This window comes from Drosophila miranda (genome assembly GCF_003369915.1).
Source record: "Drosophila miranda strain MSH22 chromosome Y unlocalized genomic scaffold, D.miranda_PacBio2.1 Contig_Y1_pilon, whole genome shotgun sequence".
Taxonomy (NCBI): domain Eukaryota; kingdom Metazoa; phylum Arthropoda; class Insecta; order Diptera; family Drosophilidae; genus Drosophila; species Drosophila miranda.
In genome coordinates this window covers 22,268,125-22,287,329 of record NW_022881603.1, presented here as the reverse complement: position 1 = coordinate 22,287,329, position 19,205 = coordinate 22,268,125, and the positions used below count along the sequence as shown (strand labels likewise).

General features: G+C 48.8%; 3 protein-coding genes and 1 long non-coding RNA gene across 5 annotated transcripts in view; 2 read left to right on the top strand and 2 right to left on the bottom strand.

Moving 5' to 3' along the window:
• The window catches only part of LOC117190671 (protein Shroom-like), an 86,372-nt gene that overhangs the window by 33,992 nt on the left and 33,175 nt on the right, over positions 1-19,205 (top strand). The gene's annotated exons all lie outside the window — the stretch shown is intronic.
• Positions 1,634-2,933, bottom strand: LOC117190674. Its single transcript, XM_033395742.1, has 2 exons — positions 1,934-2,933; positions 1,634-1,876 (listed from the first exon to the last, which is right to left on the bottom strand). Exon 1 carries the CDS (start codon positions 2,834-2,836, stop codon positions 2,171-2,173), a length of 666 nt encoding a protein of 221 aa, XP_033251633.1. The 5' UTR covers positions 2,837-2,933; the 3' UTR covers positions 1,634-1,876; positions 1,934-2,170.
• LOC117190679 lies at positions 9,309-9,682 on the bottom strand. The gene is made up of 2 exons (XR_004473794.1): positions 9,646-9,682; positions 9,309-9,552 (listed from the first exon to the last, which is right to left on the bottom strand). It is a non-coding gene; the product is annotated as an uncharacterized LOC117190679 (long non-coding RNA).
• On the top strand, positions 14,760-16,749 carry LOC117190672. The gene is made up of 2 exons (XM_033395738.1): positions 14,760-14,831; positions 14,909-16,749. Exons 1-2 carry the CDS (start codon positions 14,823-14,825, stop codon positions 16,724-16,726), a joined length of 1,827 nt encoding a protein of 608 aa, XP_033251629.1. The 5' UTR covers positions 14,760-14,822; the 3' UTR covers positions 16,727-16,749.

Below are 19,205 nucleotides of genomic sequence, written 5' to 3'. Positions count from 1 at the left end.
TGCTCCCGAAAGCAGAGACGTGTGTCCACCAGGACACCAAGGTATTTGATAGCGCGCTTAGACGCAACCAGGGTACCTGCCACTGAGATGTTGGCCGTCTCGACTTTCTTCCGGCTGGATACCAGCACTGCCTCTGTTTTGTGGGGTGCGAGTTCGAGCCCGACCAGGTTCAGCCACTGTTGAATGCGCGCTATCGTTTGGTTGCAGGTCGTTTCCACGACGGACAGGTCTTTTGCCACCACTAGGACAGCCACATCGTCTGCAAAACCCACCATGTGTACTCCGTGGGGGAGGCTGAGTCGCAAGATGCCGTCATACATTGCGTTCCACAGAGTGGGGCCAAGCACTGAACTCTGCGGGACGCCTGCCGATACCTCGTATTCCTCCGTGCCAGCCTGCGTGTCGTACAAAAGCAGCCTTCTCTCAAAGTAGCTTTGTACCATCCGCTGCAGGTACCTGGGTGTGTCGAAACTCTCCAGCGCCCTTAGGATGCAGCTCCACCTCGCCGTGTTGAACGCGTTCTTAATGTCTAGGGTGACTACTAGGCAGTACTCTTTCCCGCCGCCTTTCCACCGAGTGCCGGTAATTGCACCGGAGGCAATGTCCACCACCTTACGAACGGCGTCTATCGTGGATCGGGCCTTGCGAAAGCCGTATTGGTGCGGTGAGAGGTCGCCAGCCTCCGCGATGGAGCGTTCCAGTCGCGCGCAGACCAACTTCTCAAGCAGTTTACCCGCGGTGTCGATCAGGCAGATAGGCCTATACGACGACGCAGTCCCCGGCGGCTTGCCTGGCTTGGGAATAAGCACTAGCTTCTGTATTTTCCACCTCACTCCTTCCCGAAGGCACTGATTTAGCAGCTTCGCAAAGATGTCCGGACGCGTGGAGAGGGCTCTGTTCGGGATAGAGTCCGGCCCAGGAGCCTTGTTCGGGCTGATGCTCCTGGCTGCGCTTTCGACTTCCTCGAGTGACACCTCCTCGATGTGTGCCTGACTGTGCGGTTGCAGTGTGAGGCAACGGACATCCCCGATGTGGTCAGCCCTGTGCGGAAAGAGTTCCTCCACGATAGATCTTGTCGTGTCGGGGTCCGATGGGGGGGCCTGCCTCTTGGCGCAAAGTTTGTTCGTCACCAACTTGTACGCCCTTCCCCATGGGTCCTGCTCCGCAGAGTCGCATAGCTTGAGAAAGCACTGGCGCTTGCTATCCCTAATGGCCGCCTTGAGGGCCCTTCTGCAGTCCCTAAACGTGGATTGCCATTGCGGAAAGGCAGTGCTTCCGCGCGAGCGCTGGTAGCGGCGTCGAGCTTGGTTGCATTCCCGGCGTAGCGCGGCAATGCCCTCGTTCCACCAGAACACAGCTTGGTGGTGGCGACCGTAGTGCTTCCTCTGCGCCATGGTGGCATTGCATGCTGCCTCCAGATGCTTCATGACATGGTTGGCCATGCATTCAGCATTTCCATTCGCCATGAGGTTGGACATAAGCTCCATGAACAGGGCCGTATTGAGCGTTTCGGCGCGATAGCATCTCCATCTGGGCGCAGCTGTCTCTACGCTACACGTCTGTTGGCCTGTGTCCCATATAATTGCCCTGTGGTCGCTCCCTGTGTAGATGTTGCTGATGCTCCAGTCCGATGAATTAAAAAGTGAGCTGCTGACAAATGTAAGGTCGATGACCGATCCTGTTCCTGCTCTGGAGAAGGTATGCTGGTTTCCCTCGTTGAGGAGCGCGATGTCCAGGGGCGCAATGATCTCCAGCAGAGCTCTACCTCTCGCATTCGTCGCCACGCTTCCCCACTCCTCAGCCCACGCGTTGAAGTCCCCTCCAATGGCTATTGGGTGACGTCCTCTAGCATCAGCCGCTAGGTTGTCTAGAGTACCTGCGAACTCGGAGAGCGTCAGGCTTGGGGCAAGGTAGACGCTGTATATCTACACACCTCCGACCTTGGCGCGCACAAACCCAGCAGCAGCGCTTGAGAGGGAAAGCTGCAATGGCGTGGCCCCGCATAGCCATATCGCGGCCTTTTTGGTGGCATCCAAGATGAACCCAGGGGACTCCCTAGTTTGATATGGCTCGCTGAGGATGGCGAGGTCAATTGCCAATTCTCTTATGGATTGGCTCAGCAGGTCTTGAGCCGCAGCGCAGTGGTTGAGGTTGAGCTGCATAACCTTCATTATTGGGCCGGCAAGCTGGGCACGCTCCTGGCTGCTGGACATCTCCTGCTAACCGCATAATGGTTCGTCTCATTGCTGTTGTTAGCGGTGCAGATGAAACACCGCGGATCGCTTTGACAGGTTGCCGCCTTGTGCCCGTTCACGCCGCATCTGAGGCAGCATCCGGTGCGATCCACCGCGCTCTTGCACCTGATTGCTAGATGCCCAAACTCCAGACACCTGTAGCATCGTCGTTGAGCTGTCCGCTCCCGGATCCTACAGCTTGTCCATCCGACTTTAAGTTTCCCCACCATGAGCAGGGCTCTTGCCTGCACGGGCGGCAGGCACACAACTGCCAGTTGCGTACCAGCGAACGATGGCCTCAGACTTTTAATGGCGCTGGTGTCCACGCTGGGGGCGTCTATCGATGCAGCTATCGCTGCTGCGATGTCCTCCTTCTCGACCAGGCTGTCGAGATCCCTGACCTCCACGCAGAGTTCTTCTGACACCGCCCTGATGCCCGTCTGCAGTCCCAGTGCCGCGCTGATATCCTCCTTGAGCTTAGCTGTGTTGCTTTTGCTCGCGCCGTTGAGCTCGAGCAGCAGCTCGCCCTTTGCCGTCCTCCGGATTCTGTTAACATTATCCCCTACCTCCTGAAGCTTGCCATCCTGGCGCCTGGTGACCATACGGAGGATGTCGCTATAGCTAAGCTCGCCCTGGGGTTGAATGATTATTGCGTCTGGCCTTGGCTCGCGCTCACGGGGCTCCCTTTTTTTCCTTACCCTAGGGCAGGGAATAATAGGGTATATCTATGTGTGTGTATGGGTATGATGTTTCCCATGTACTACATTTACTCAACTACATGCATAAAGAAATTAATAATAACCCACAACTCGTAGCTATAGGCGGTCCGGGTCTTTCGCGGTGGGTAATAGTTTTATACCACGTTTCCATCCAACGATACCAGATACCCAGCCCGATGAGTATGAGTCCATTCACAACTCCTTCCTGGCAAATTGAGGCCTTTCACCCACCGTTCCTGATCGGATAATCCAAACCGAAAAAAAAAGGAGCATTCCTCCAGCATTGGCCAGAAGGAACAGGAAGGAAAGGAAGACAAACGAATAAAGAAAGAAAGAACGAAACGAATAGTAATAAGCTCGATGCATCGGGGTGGTACCGGTGTTATATGTACTCATCATTCCGGCCTGCATCCTAGGAGCCCGCTTGGTCACTTACAACGGTGGCAATAGTTTAATAACCCACTGCGCTGATCCAGCATAAAGTGATAAAGCCAAAACAAACAAAACAGAATGACAACTAGAAAGACACATCTGTCCCTATACTGGTTGGGAATGTAAGGTCACATCTACATTCCACAATTTTCACAATCATTTGGGCCTTGCCGGTTTGTTGTCAGTTGCGACAACTCGGGCTCCACGTTGGGCGCCAAATAATAAACTAACTGTAGCATATTGGATATTACCAAACCTTCACGGAAGGCTGAGCAGGTGATGGTTCGTCTCCCGTCCGGGCACGTGCTTGTTCCGGCTTCCGTCTCATCGGCAAGAAATGGGGGGGTTTTTTTATTTCCCAGAACGGACGGGACACAGCTCTACTCCAACAATCATAATACTGACACAGTAACGTTCATTAAAATTTCACGTGCAAGCGAAGTATCGACACAAATATGTACAAGAGCAAATACACCTCACTACACACACACGGACACATACACACATACAAGTCGAGTGTCGAGTGTGACTCAGTCGAGTGTGACTCAGTGTATTCTAGTGAGTGCGGTCGTGTTTTAAATCGTTCCGTATAATTCAGTGGAAAACGTCGGAAGTTAGCCTGGAAAAGAGGCAAAGAGTTGTTAGCGCGAGCCATAGTAGTGCTGCGTTACTTACCTGCGCGGATCGCAAGTCCGCAAGCAGAGAAGCAGCCACCTGGCCAATAGTACTGGCCGAAATCCCAGTGGGACGCCGTCGAGCCCTAGGCCGAAGGGGGGGGAAGGAACAGCAGGTAAGTGCCTGTTTTCCTACTCTTCTTCGCTGTGATTCTTGGCGCCACTTGTTGGTTGCTGCCTTCTTTTTGTTTTTGGGCAAAATTGGCCAAGCACACCGCAAGTGGTGTTGGATAACGACGGAAGAACAGCTGACTAAAGGCACGGAGCTAAGTGCGGGAAAACGACAGCGTCTGGCCAATAGAGGGCGCGGCCACAGCAACCGGAGTTGCCAGATCAACGGCCAGATCGGAGATGAGCGATCAGCGGGAACAAGCTGCGGCTTGCAGCACTCCACTGACAAGCTCATTCGCCTGGGATGAGGAGAATCCCTTTCGCCGGAAAAATGCTCTGGCGCGATCGCCAAACCAGCTGGCGGAAGCAGTGGAGGAGCGCTCAAGATCCTCTCCTCCAACGCTGCAGCGCCCCCAAGAGGAGCAAGCAGACCAGAAGGAGAGGGCCATGGCGCATTTGGCGAGCTTGGGCCAAAAGGCCAGAGAGTTGAGGAAGCTGATGGTGCTCCCAAAGAGGTCCATCACGAACCCAATGAGGGATCTGGTGGATGAGATCGAATATCTGCAGCGAGAGTTGGAATCGTGCTGGCAGGCGATCTCTGCGGAGCAGGCTGTAGCCAAGGTTACACAGCCGGCAGTGACGGAGAGGGCGGGAAAGAGGGCACGGCCAGAGCCCAGGAACACCACCCACCCGTCCCCGTCCCCGTCCCCAAGGCCGAAGAAGCCAAAACATGGACCCAAAAAGTCAAAAAAAACGGAGAAGAAGCCGCAGGAAGGCCAAATGAAGGACGCCGTAGCTCGCAAGGGACCGGAGGACGCCCCAAAGGATCGAGATGTGGGGTGGGTGAAGGTCGTAGCTAGGCAAAGGCCAAAGCCAAAGCAGCAGCAACGACCAAGACCGCCACGCAGCGATGCAATAGTCATCACCGCCACCAGCACTGTCTCATATGCAGACATTCTAAGGAAGGTCAAGACAGAGCTAAGTCTTAAAAAGCTAGGGCAATCGGTGCAAGGGGTGCGACGCACGGCAAAAGGAGAGCTGTTGCTGTTGCTGGAAAAATCGGCGGACCCGAGAACCCACGAGATGCAGGCAGCAGTCAAGGAAGCGCTAGGAAGCACGGTTGAAGTAAGGAGTCTTACCGAAACTGTCATCTTGGAGGTAAGGGACATAGACGAAGTGTCCACCCAAGAGGAAGTCCTAGCGGAACTCAAAGCGCAGGCAGGGGTGGAAATCTGCGAGGCCGCAGCCACCTCCATCAGACCAGCCTATAGGAGCACGCAGACCCTGACTCTGAAAGTTCCACCGGCTATAGCAAAGCCCCTCCTGGAGAAAGGAAGAATTCGCCTGGGGTGGGGGTATTGCAGAATACGACCCAAGTCAACTCCCCGAAGATGCTACAAGTGCATGGAATTTGGCCACATCGCGCCTAATTGTAAGAGCAGCCAAGACTTCACGAAGTGCTGCTACAATTGCGCAGGAGCCGACCACCAGGCCAAAGATTGCAAAGACGAACCAAGTTGCATTCTTTGCAAGCGCCACCGGGTGAAGGACCCGAAGCACCAAACGACGAGTTCGAGGTGCCCGCAGTACCAAAAGGCGATGCAGCAAATGAAGGATAGATGAAAATCATCCAACTAAACCTCAACCACTGCGAGATGGCACAGCAGCTGCTGGACCAGACCATAAGGGAGCACCGTATTGATGTAGCAGTCATAAGCGAGCAATACCGGAATCGCAACTCGGGAGAGTGGATTGCTGACTCGAGCAAGAAGGCAGCGATATGGAGCTGTGCGAGTCCCACACAGCAACTACTGCAAACATACGTCGGAGACGGATTCGCCAGAGCCCGGATAAATGGAGTGCACATATATAGCTGCTACCTGCCCCGAGCCTCAGCCTACAGCAGGCGACGCAGGCACTGGAAAGGATTGCTGAAGATGCGCGGGAGAAACACCCTACGCTCATAGCCGGCGATTTCAACGCTTGGGCGACGGAGTGGGGATGCCCGAGAACGAACCCAAGGGGACAGGCGCTCTTAGAATGCTTTGCGACGTTGGATGCCGTACTGCTGAACACAGGCACACAGCAGACGTTCGGCAGAGCTGGAACGGGGTCTATAATAGACCTTACGTTCGTGAGCAGCAGCCTCAGCCGCAGGACAACGTGGGAAGTTAGTGGCTTATACACCGGGAGTGACCACCAAGCCCTCATATGTGAAATCCAGGAAACGGGCGCACCTACCCCGTTCATTGGTAAGCAGATCGGTTATAAGACCGAAACGCTAGAGCCGGATATGGTCCGGGCCATGTTTGAGGACTACGAGACCAACGGTACGGCTGACGAGAGAGCACGCCAACTGGCTATACATACGCTGGAAGCATGTGATGCCTCCATGCTAAGGAAAAGAAGAAGCCTGAACAACCGCAGGCCAACGTATTGGTGGAACGCTGCAATAGGTAGCGCCAGGCAGGAGTGCCAGCGGAAAAGACGACTATACCAGCGTTCGAGAGGTTCCCCGGAATTCGAGAGGCTCCAAGGAGAATATAAGGAAAGCAGACGCTACTTGAAAAGGCAGATCAAGGATGCCAAGCGCAAATGCTTCGAAAAGCTCTGCGATGACGCAGATGCGAACCCTTGGGGCTACGCATACAGGCTGGTAATGAAGAGACTGCGAGTGTTCAGTCCCCCGCCGCCAATGTGTGCAGATCTGCTGGTTAACATAGTAGAAACCCTATTTCCAGAGAAAGTGGCAGCCCAGAGGGTGATGGATAGAATACCGCCACCTGAAATAGAAGCCACCACGGGAGCAGAAGTCCTCGAAGCTCTACAACGGATCAAGAACGGCAAAGCACCAGGACCTGATGGGGTCCCAAATGCCGTTCTCCGCACGGCTATTGAGACCAATCCACAAATGTACGTGGATTTATTCAATGCGTGCATGTCCGAAGGGACCTTCCCCAGACCATGGAAGCGACAGCGGCTAGTCCTCTTACCCAAGGGGAACAAGCCGACCGAGGAGCCATCATCCTATAGACCACTCTGCATGCTCGACACAGTGGGTAAGATCCTCGAGCGCATAATCCACACCAGGCTGGAGAAGGCAGTAACGCGTCAGCTCTCACCGAGACAGCACGGGTTTCGCAAAGGCAGGTCCACGGTGGACGCAATCGGCGAGGTATGTGAGATAGCAAAGCGAGCTATCGATGGCACCCGATGGATGTACGGGACCAAAGAGTATTGCATAGTGGCAACACTCGATGTCCAAAATGCATTCAACTCTGCCAATTGGGACCACATACTAGAAGAATTGAGAAACTTTCAAATACCGCCGTATCTGCAGAATATCATCGCGGACTACCTAAGAGACCGAGTGCTCATATATGAGACGGATAAAGGGACACGTGAGCACCAAATCACTGGAGGAGTTCCCCAAGGATCGGTCCTCGGCCCGCTGCTGTGGAACATCATGTATGATGGAATCCTCAAGATGGATATGCCAATGGGCGCTACGGTGATAGGCTTTGCCGACGACATAGCAATAGTCGTAGTGGCAAAACAGAAAGAAGCGGCGGAAGAAATCTGCAACGACGCGGTAGAGAGAGCCAGAACATGGCTATCAGGGAGGGATCTCTCATTAGCCACCCACAAAACGGAGGCGGTGCTCATAAGCAGCAGGAAAGTAGTGGAGACGGTCACGATCCGAGTAGGAGACTGCACTATTAGCTCCAGTCCAAGCCTGAAGTACCTGGGGGTCATGATTGACCACAGACTCAGCTTCAAGCATCACATGGCGTATGCAAGCAGCAAGGCAGGAAAGACGGCAGTGGCCCTATCCCGCATCATGGCCAACACCGGAGGCCCGAAACAGCCAAGGCGAAAGCTACTAGCGAGCGTAGTTGGCTCAACGCTAATGTACGCTGCACCAATATGGGTTGATGCAATGAAGCATAAAACATATGCCCGAGAATGCAACGCAGTCCAGAGGCTGTGTGCCCTGAGGGTGTGTTGCGCATTCAGAACGGTATCCCAAGACGCCGCACTTGTGGTCGCAGGAATGATTCCCATCCATCTGCTGGCAAGAGAAGCCGCAGGAATCAGGGCACAGCGAACCCTGGGGACTACGGACCAGGACACCAGAGGTGCCTTAAGGCAGCGCACAATCCTGCAATGGCAAGATTCGTGGGATAACAGCAGCAAAGGGCGATGGACCCATAGGCTAATCCCAGACCTGAAGAGTTGGCTGAACCGTAGCCATGGACAAGTGGAGTATCACCTGACACAACTGCTGACAGGACACGGTTGCTTTAAAGCCTACCTGCATAGGTTTAAGCACGAGGACGACCCCTTCTGCGTGGTCTGCGCAGGGGTCATCGAAGACGCAGAGCACTGCTTCTTCGAATGTCCAAGATTTCGGCAAGAACGAGAGGATCTAAGCAACAAGCTTGGAAGAATGCCAGCGGTGTCAAACCTGGCAGAATGCCTGCTGGAGTCGGAAGGAAACTGGGCCTCGATTAGATTCATGGCCGTAACTATGGCTACCAAACTGCGTCGCGAAGAAAGAGCACGCAATGCAAGGAGATAAAGGATAAAGGAGATTATTAAGAGAAGAGCCCTACGGGCATCTCCCCCCGGCGAAGTAATATCTCGCGACAGTACCGCCGGGATCCGGGATAGGTGTGGTTGGTTTTAGAGCGGTTAGAGTCCCTCACTTCGGCTTCGGCTGAGTCGGCATGAAGCTTTCCTGTAGTCACACAAAAAAAAAAAAAAAAAAAAAAAAAAAAAAAAAACACATACAAGTCGTGCAACGGTGTTGTTGTGACCACTCATGCCCACCCTACCATGATCACCGCTCCCGGTTCATCCGGTGATCCCATAAAGAAGGCTCTTACAGCCTCCTATCCAACCCCATTACCCTCCTTTGCCCAGCATGGTCCCCGCATATAGAACTCTAGCCCCGATTCATGTTAAATCCTATATTTTATATTGAGCAATAGCACATGCATCGCACTAGTAAACTAATAAATGATTAACTCTTAATAATACACTTTAGATTGAAATTTAACTTACAAATTGAAAGAAGGGAAGGGTACATATCTCCAGCTTTTATGTTAGGCAAATAGATAATAATAATAAATAAATATGCAAAAGGGAATGTAAAAACTGTGCGCCGCGATCGTTATGGCAGGTCAGTTATTCAAGTGCATTAGCGAAAGCAACCGCAAGTAGAAAGCATAAAAGAACGTCAGAGCGACCAGCCTCGCATCTTCCCTTTTGTGCCTTGTTCTTAAGAGGGCTGGTTCTTATGCGCGGCGTAAGCGCTTATGGTTGCCAGCAGGGCATAAGGGAGAGCGCACAGCCTCTCTTAAGCGACGAAGCCCCTGACTACGTGAGGTTTTTTTTTTCGGTCATGCAATAAATAGTTGCTCATAACAAACAAACTCCAATATTTTATCTTTATGTTTTGGGATCACTTACGGCCTTCCTTTGATTTGTTTTAATAAATGCGTTGAAAAAGCGATGAAAGCGCCTCCATGGACTGCGGCAACGTTCCTAAAACGAAAGCTGGAGAAATACTTTTACAAAAAAAAAACTCACGCTCTCCTCTGCCGTTTAACCGTTGTTCATTTTCGCCCTGTCACACATTCCACTTGCTATTTCTTCCGAACAGAATTTACAAACACAACCAAAAGAAATTTACTAAGCTAATTACACTAATGACACTATAGCATAAAAATAGGAATCAGCGGTTACACTGATGGATATAAAAAAAAAACGACAGTCGTTGCCGCCGGCTTCACATCTGGGCACTCCTCGGCACTTCGTATGGGGAAACGAAAATAGGTCGAGACCCAGATCTATATTTCGGGTAGCAATTGGCTGACCGTTTACATAGCTTTAATAATTTCCGCAGAATTGGACGCGGGTATCGCGTGACAATATATCGCGGGTCCGTGACACATAAGTGGCTCGCGCCCGCAAAGCGACTGATGAGCCGATCTTTTACGCCTCCCGCTTTGTGCTGCTCGGCCTAGCGCTGGGAATTTTTGGTACGGAGCTGTAGTTGGGCGAGGAGCATAAGTCCCTTGCCGCGGGCGGAGGCCCTAATATCGGGGAAATTGTTGTTGCGAGCTTTCGTATTGGGGTTCAGACAGGTACCCAAACGATTGCCCGAAGTTTAAGCCGGTACTAACCGCCAATCTGAAAAATTAATTTCCTACAATAAAAAAAAGCACTACCCTACGCCACGAGTGTATGTGGTGTATATTAGCGACGCTGAAATACATACCAATTGAGATTGGCACTTAACACACTTTTACTTTATAAACGCACAATATTTCTTTCTTTTTGCTGTATTCAGCTGTTAAGATCTTTTCCCGCTTTTTATTCCTCTTTTTTTTTCTTTATACTTGGACTGGACAAAAATAGCACGTCTGTCTTCGCCAACAGTTTTTCTTCCAAGAGACCGAGGCTAGATCTGCACAGTCTGAGACCCCCAGTACAGCGTTAAACTTGAGAATCCTCCATTTTCGAATTGACGCCGTAATTATTTTACAAGTTTCAACTCAAAAAACAGAAAAAAACCGCTCTCCTTCGTTTACCTTTTAACTTGAATTGAGGCGGCAAAGTTGAGTAACATAGGGAGACCAATATCCCTTCTTGGTACTTTTCCAAATGTTCCCTCTTGTGGATCCCAGTATTTATACCTTTTTTTTATACGTTACTCTTTCAAACCACTTCAAGGGTTGACTCGCCTTCACGGGGTCAAGAGTTCAGAGCCGGATCCGCGCTAGTCGGGAGCGTTACTCAACCGAGCCTGCACCACCAACTTCATGGCGACGAATCAGGAAGCGTACCTAGGAGAACTGCCAGTTTTTAACGGGACGGGGGCGGCCTCATCATTAGCCTAGAAGCTATTTCAGCAGGATTTCACTCCGCTTACTGAAGTTCTAGAATACTGACGCCGTCAGCCCAACAACGTCTTTCCGTGCCGGTGTTTCCAGTTTTATAATCAAGGCTGTACTGGTTTCGGCCTTGATGCCGTGTTTTGTCGCCTCCTGCGACAGGCAGCGGCTCGCCGTGGTGGTTACTATTATTAGGTTCCACTACCTTTAGTACGACTGCCTCCTAGTACGTCCCATATCACCAATAGTACCGTGTCCAAAAACTTAATTTTGGCACTGTGTAGCCACCTTAATACAGTGGCGTCCTCTGGTGGGGGAACATAATCTATGCTACATGTAGGTGTAGCAGATGTAGGAGTAGATAACCCTAGATCAGCATGAGCACGCCCTCTGCCGGTGGCTCATTGGTTCCGCTGCAGTGCACTGGTCGGCAGCTGATATATCGATCAGCTGGCCTGACGAGTAACACTTGCAGTGAAGAACAAGAGCAAGACGGCCGGGCCGAAAAGTTACAATTAAAACAACAAAGAATATCGAGTGCTGAAAGAGCAGGGAGAACAAGAAAGGAGGGCAAACTCACCTGTCGGATGGACAGCAGCTGACTGATGTGCAACTCAAATAAGTGAAGTTTATATGGGAATAGCCCAAACGAATGCAAGAATAACCCTCAAATAACATACAATCTTAGCGAAAATTGGTAGATAAACAGAGAAAAGTGTCTTCTACACTTTCCTTGGCCTCAAGTTTGCCTTGCATACCCATCTTTTGTATAGGGTATATCTTTGCCGAGACAAAACGAGCCCCAATTAAACAAAAAAACTTTAATATTATTCTGCAATGCCGAATCGGTCTTTTTTTATTGAGGCTTCGCTCGAATTGCGTCAGGAATTTGCTGTCTAAGAGTAAAAATGTTTTGGGTTTTCGAACCCCAGAGCAACGGCATAAACAGAAACTGAAAGAAATAATCAATAAACATTTACAATATCAAAGCAGCGACAAGAATTTCGTACGATTGCGATAGATCTTGTGTTACACCCAACCCGCAGCAGATCAGATCCATGAAATTAGTTCGACCTTCGATGGAACTTTGATTTTTATACCCGATACTCAAAATGAGTATTGGGGTATATTAGATTTGTGGTAAAAGTGGATGTGTGTAACGTCCAGAAGGAATCGTTTCCGACCCCATAAAGTATATATATTCTTGATCAGCATCAATAGCCGAGTCGATTGAGCCATGTCTGTCTGTCCGTCTGTCCGTCCGTCCGTCTGTCCGTCCGTCCGTCTGTCCGTCTGTCCGTCCGCTTCAGCGCCTAGTGCTCAAAGACTATAAGAGCTAGAGCAACGATGTTTTGGATCCAGATTTCCGTGATATGTCACTGCTACAAGAAAATTTCAAAACTTTGCCCCGCCCACTTCCGCCCCCACAAAGGGCGAAAATCTGTGGCATCCACAATTTCGACGATACGAGAAAACCAAAAACGCAGAATCGTTGAAGATATATATATCTTTTAGAGTGCAAAATCTGAACCAGATCGTATAATTATTATATCCAGAATCAAGAAAACAATTTCATTCTTTCTCGCTCTGTCTCTCTCTAACACACAGGTTTCATGGTCGGTTTTGCCAATTGCAAAATATGAGTTCAAGGATCTCAGAACCTATAAGAGCCAGTGCAACCAAATTTGGTGTTCGGTCAAACTCCTTTAAGGAACAAGTATTCAAATGATCCTCGTAAAATAGAGAGCCTACGCTCACTTTTTGTATTTACTCACCATTATTGTACTTCATTATTATTGTAATTATTGTAATTCACCACTGTATTCTCTCTCTTATGCTCAGTACTCAAGCACTAAGATTTGTAATAAATAGTTATTCCCTAATACTCAACTGGATCGATCGATTTTTCTCTTTCTTGTATAGACTTTGATTCGTTTGCAGAAAAAACTAACACACCCCCATCCGTGAATTAACATTAATGCGGAAAACGGGGCATGTGTGTTATGTTAATTCTTCTGTGAACAATTAAACTAATCGCAATCTACAAAGGCAACAATTACAACATTCGCTCGTCTCGCAGCTGCAATCGAAAGTTCCGAAAACCGTATCAGAATTGTTCGTCTAGATCGCGGGATCGTTGTCCTCGCCTTGCTCTCGCCGTTCTCGCTTAATTTTATCATTCGCTTGTCACCCACAACGCATTCAACGGCGCTTGCATTCTCGGTTCGTTCGCTTTGTAGCTACCTGCTTTGGTCCATCGATCAACGCATTCTTTCTATTGGAATTCCACCGCTTCACTTTCGTTTTACTTTCGTTGCCGCTGCTGGAACTTTTGCTTTTGCTCTAGCTGCTGCTGCTAGACGAATGGAGAAACTGACAGTGGCGTTCCAAAAGCTGTGTGCATGCTAGCCAGGTTTGCAAAGTTTTGTAGTCCTGCGATTCCTTCCACTTGTTCCGAGTTTGCTGATCACACTTTTCCATTATAATATATATAACCATAGCGTGAACAATGTTCTCAGGTTTGCCGATGGACTCCAGCGAGCTTAATATAGCGGATGCCTTATCCACTAGGCTGTGAAGCTGCTGACTGTTTGACCTTTCCACAGGTTGTAGTGCAAACAATGCCTCAATACCTTCTAAAAATATAAGAGTAGGATTATCAAAACGGCCTTTGAGTTTTGCTAGGGCCTTCGGATAGTTTTCGCTTGTAACCTGGAATGCCTGAATTGTATCTAATGCCGGCCCCGTGAGGCAGGTCAGCAAATAATTAAACTTTTCTATATTAGACAATCCAGACTCACGCACAACAATTTGCTCGAACGAGTGAATGAAATTCTTATAGCTTGCATATGTTCCGTCGAAAGTGGGTAGCGACAACCTTGGTAATGATGACTTCACTGGCGGTGGGTGGTAGTCCGGCGCAACAATGCTGGCGTTCAGATCTCCTCCCATTTTTTCCCTTATGGCTAGCTTGATTGCTATGTATGTATCCTCTAAATCTGACCGTCCTTCATCATTCGGACTAAGGTCTTCAATATTAGCTTGGACATTTAAAACATTCTTGAAATACGTTTCTAAGATGTTCAACCGATAGCGAAGCTCATCATTGCATATCGGGGTTTCCGATTTAGCATCTACCACAGATTTGATCCGAGTTATATTTCGTTTTATATTGCTCCGTTGGCGTTTTAAGTCTTCGAGCGTCGTCATTTTGTTGTGTAGTGTAATTACGCTGACACAGAACTAGAGCTTCCAAAAATAACAACAACAAAAAAACGCAGCAAGCAGACGAAAGACGAAAGGCTGAATCCAATAAATCAAATCGTCATTCTAATCACCAAATAAACTCGTCGTTTGCTATCACTAATCCGTCTTGTACACTTTGTTCTAGTTCTGGCCATAAGATCTCTAATTGCCCTCAGTTCAAGGCTATGAACAGCAACCAACGGTACGACAATGCAAAACGCCTCGGTCTCTGCATCAATTGTCTTGGAAATGGTCATAGAGTGGCGCAATGTTCATCGACTCATCGTTGCCGATCCTGTAATCGGAATTATCATTCATCTTTGCATCACTCTCAGCCGCAAAAGCCACCCCAATCATCAGCAGGACAATCTTCAACTACTGAACCGGTACTCCAACCAGCGCAACCCTCCTGGCAAACAGCTCATCAAGCTGCTTCACATTCTCATATGGAGATCGCAGCAGATGATCAAATTTTGTTGGCAACAGCTATGGTTTTGGTAAAGGATGCCACAGGTGAATACAAACTCGGTAGAGCGTTGCTTGATTCATGCTCTCAGGTTAATTTTGTAACCGAAACCTTTGCACAAAAGCTTCGCCTTCGTCGTGAAAAACACCACATTGGAATTCGCAGTATAGGAGACTCCCTTACTAGTTTGAAGGCTCGTACGACTACCTCTATTAAGTCACGTACTTCCGGCTATCAGCTCACTCTCCAGCTTGGAATCACATCCCATATTGCCTACCAGCCAGATAGTGAGATCGACATATCGAATTGGAACCTACCAGCTAACACTCCATTGGCTGACGAATCGTTCTATAGGACTAAACGTATTGATTTGTTACTGGGGACCGAAGCCTTCTATGGAGCTCTAGCTGTTGGCCAGATTCGCATTGGTCCAAATCTTCCCACTTTGCAGAAGACTCTTTTTGGTTGGGTTGTTGCTGGGAGGTACCAGCGGCAATATAGCAGACAGCCACCATTGTGCTTGGCGACTGTAGAAGAGTCGATCGACAAGAATTTGCAGCAATTATGGAAAGTGGACTCATTTGTCGATCCAAGCGCTAGAATGCTCCCAAATCATCGTCGCTGTGAGGACCATTTCAGGGACACAACACATCAGGATGTCAGTGGGCGGATTGTCGTTCGCTTGCTATTTCAAGAAGATCCAAGTTGTCTTGGAAGTTCCTTCGATACAGCTCGAACTCGATTTTTTGCCATTGAGAGACGTCCCGCTCGTCTACCGGAAATTCGCTCGCACTATATCTCGTTCATGCAGGAATATGAAAGTCTCGGCCATATGTCCCTCGTACTGAATCCTAACTTGGAAGAACCGCATTATTATATACCCCACCATTTCGTTCTGAAACCAAGCAGTACCTCGACGAAACTCAGAGTTGTCTTTGACGCCTCTTGCCGTACAACATCTCAAAGGTCACTTAACGATCTACTTTTAGTCGGCCCTACCATTCAGGATGAGTTGTACTTGCAATTGCTGCGGTTCCGCATGCATAGGTTCGGCATCACAGCCGACGTCACAAAAATGTACAGGCAGGTACTTGTGAGTGAGAAGGATAGAAAATTCCAGTACATTTTGTGGCGAGCATCTCCAAATACGGATCTTCAAACCTACCAACTCAATACAGTGACATATGGGACTGCGTCTGCCCCATTTCTCGCAACTCGTAGTTTGCATTACTTGGCTGAGGATTGTAAGGATGCATGGCCATTAGGGGCTGCTGCTGTTAAAACTGCATTTTATGTTGATGACCTTTTGTGTGGGGCTGATGATATAGATACACTCTTCAAACTAAAAACTGAAATCACATCAACTCTCGCTCGTGGTCAGTTTCCATTATGCAAGTGGCATTCAAATCATCCAGGCGTGATGGAAGACGAATCTACCAAGGAATTAAACATTTCAGAAAACTCAGTCAGCAGCACACTCGGCTTAACTTGGCATCAACGAAGAGATGCATTTAGTTTCACATTTAATCCAAAGGAAGTCTATCCCACTACCACAAAACGAACAATTTTGTCTACTGCGTCGTCGCTATTCGATCCAATCGGTCTGCTATCACCGTTAGTCATTGTCTCTAAGATCATTCTTCAGGAGTTGTGGCTTTTGAAACTCGACTGGGACGAGTCTGTCCCCCAGAATTTAAGCCACGCATGGAGCAAGTGTTTGGAATCGCTGAATTCACTGTCGTCACTAGCGGTACCTCGTTTTTGTTTGCAGCCTGATACTAGGAGCATTCAAATACATGGATTTTGCGACGCATCGATTCGGGCATACGGCTGCTGTGTTTATGTGCGCACGGAGAATTCGCTTGGACAGGTCACAGTGAAATTGTTCACTTCTAAGTCTAGAGTAGCACCAGTGAAGAAACAGTCTCTTCCGAAGCTTTAACTATGCGGCGCACATCTACTTTCTCAGTTGTATAACAAAGTCAAGGCCATATTCAGTAAACACACTATCACATCTTATTTTTGGAGCGACTCACAGCTCGTATTGCATTGGTTGCAACAACACTCAGTCACCTTATCGACCTTTGTTGGAAATCGAGTGTCCGATATTCAGGATTTAACGTCTGATGGAAAATGGCGCTATGTGCCAACACATCAAAACCCTGCTGATATTCTGTCGCGAGGCTGTAACGTGAGCGAGTTGATTAAGTCTCCATGGTTTTCGGGTCCTACGTTTCTAGTCGAAGATTCACTAAACTGGCCCGCCACTGGTGGAAAACTTGATATTGACATGGACGTGGTTAACTCGGAGAATCGGAAAAGTTTGTTTGCTGCCGTACACGAGACAAATCATATCCTCAACATCGTCGATAATATCAGCTCGTACACTCACAGTCTGCGTCTCATTGCTTGGATGATTAGGTTCATAAGGAGATGTCGGAAGCAATCGACGTTTACCACAACCTCACCGACGCCAGATGAACTTCGTTTTGCTTCACATTGCCTTATTTGGAACATTCAACAAACTCATTTTGTAGAGGACATCCGTTTACTTCAGAAGCAAAAACCATTAAAAAGCAGCTTAAAGTTTCTTACTCCCTTTTTAGAAGTCGTGAACGGATTCGAACTTATCAAGGTTGGTGGACGTTTGGAATACTCACCCCTACAAGACGGTCAAAAACATCCGTTGCTGCTGCCTAGTCAGTCCAAATTTGTATGGAACTATATTCGCCATTTGCATCTTCGGAACTATCACGCTGGACCTAAAGCCCTAGTCGCTCTCATTCGTTTGGAGTATTGGATCGTTTACGCCAGAGACTTGGCACGTAGAATTGTTCGCTCCTGTGTACACTGCGTTCGCTACAGACCGAAGCTGCTACAACAACTCATGGGCTCATTACCGCCTACGCGACTCGCTCCGGCTCGACCCTTTGAACGCTGTGGAGTTGACTTTTGTGGACCCATCAACACATATCTACGCATTCGAGGAAAAGGACCTACAAAAGCATACATAGCCGTGTTCGTCTCACCAAGGCCGTTCACATCGAAGTAGTCTCTGATTTGTCAACAAAGGCGTTCTTAAACGCATTGAAACGGATGGGAGGTCGTCGCAAGCTGCCGACAGACATCTTCTGCGATAATGCCACTAACTTTGTAGGGGCATCGAATCAACTGCAGGAACTAAAAAAGTTTATGTTTTTAAAGCAGACCCAAGATGAAATCTATAAATTTTGCGCATCTGACTTTATTAATTTCCATTTTATTCCCCCCAGGGCACCTCATTTCGGAGGCCTTTGGGAAGCGGCAGTCAAGAGTGCAAAGGGGCTGTTAAATCGTACGCTGGCCAACACCAGGTTCACCTGGTCGTCGAGATAGAATCGATCCTCAACCCGCGCCCGCTATCGCCGCTTTCGTCAGACCCAAATGTCTATAGCACTCTCACGGCTGGTCATCTCTTGGTTGGCGAATCATTGTGATCACTACCTGAAAGGTCCCTCGAGAATATCAAGCTGTCAAGTATGGACCGCTACGATGCGATTACGGCCGTCAAGCAACGGTTTTGGGAGCAATGGTCTGCTGACTATGTCAACGAATTGCGATCGCGCACGAAGTGGACAGCACCCTGAACGAACCTCACCGAGGGCACGTTGGTCATCATCCATGAGGACAACCTGCCACCGCTACGCTGGAAACTAGGCCGAGTGCAGGCTACTGTGCTTGGGAAGGATGGACTTGTACGGGTGGTGCACCTCCGCACTGCAAATGGAACATGTTGCAGGCCAATACACAAGTTGGCAATTCTTCCGGAGGTTTGAAAGCAGTCCTTTCAACGGGGCCGGGATGTTCGGTCAAACTCCTTTAAGGAACAAGTATTCAAATGACCCTCGTAAAATAGAGAGCCTACGCTCACTTTTTGTATTTACTCACCATTATTGTACTAAATTCACCACTGTATTCTCTCTCTTATGCTCAGTACTCAAGCACTAAGATTTGTAATAAATATTTATTCCCTAATACTCAACTGGATCGATCGATTTTTCTCTTTCTTGTATAGACTTTGATTCGTTTGCAGAAAAAACTAACACACCCGCATCCGTGAATTAACATTAATGCGGAAAACGCTCTGAGTACAAACATTTGGTATCCACACTCCTGTGATATCGGACCTTGACCGTTTTGTGTCAAAATTTCGCCACACCCCCTTCCGCCCCGCAAAGGACGAAAATCTGGGGCATCCACAAATCTCAGAGACTATTAACTATTATTAACTAACTATTAGATCTCACTATAAAACGTATATCTCAAAATTTCGCCACACTTTCTTCCGCCCACACAAAGGACGAAAATCTGTTGCATCCACAATATTGCAGATTCGAGAAAACTAAAAACGCAGAATCATAGATAATGATTGCTGAATCTGG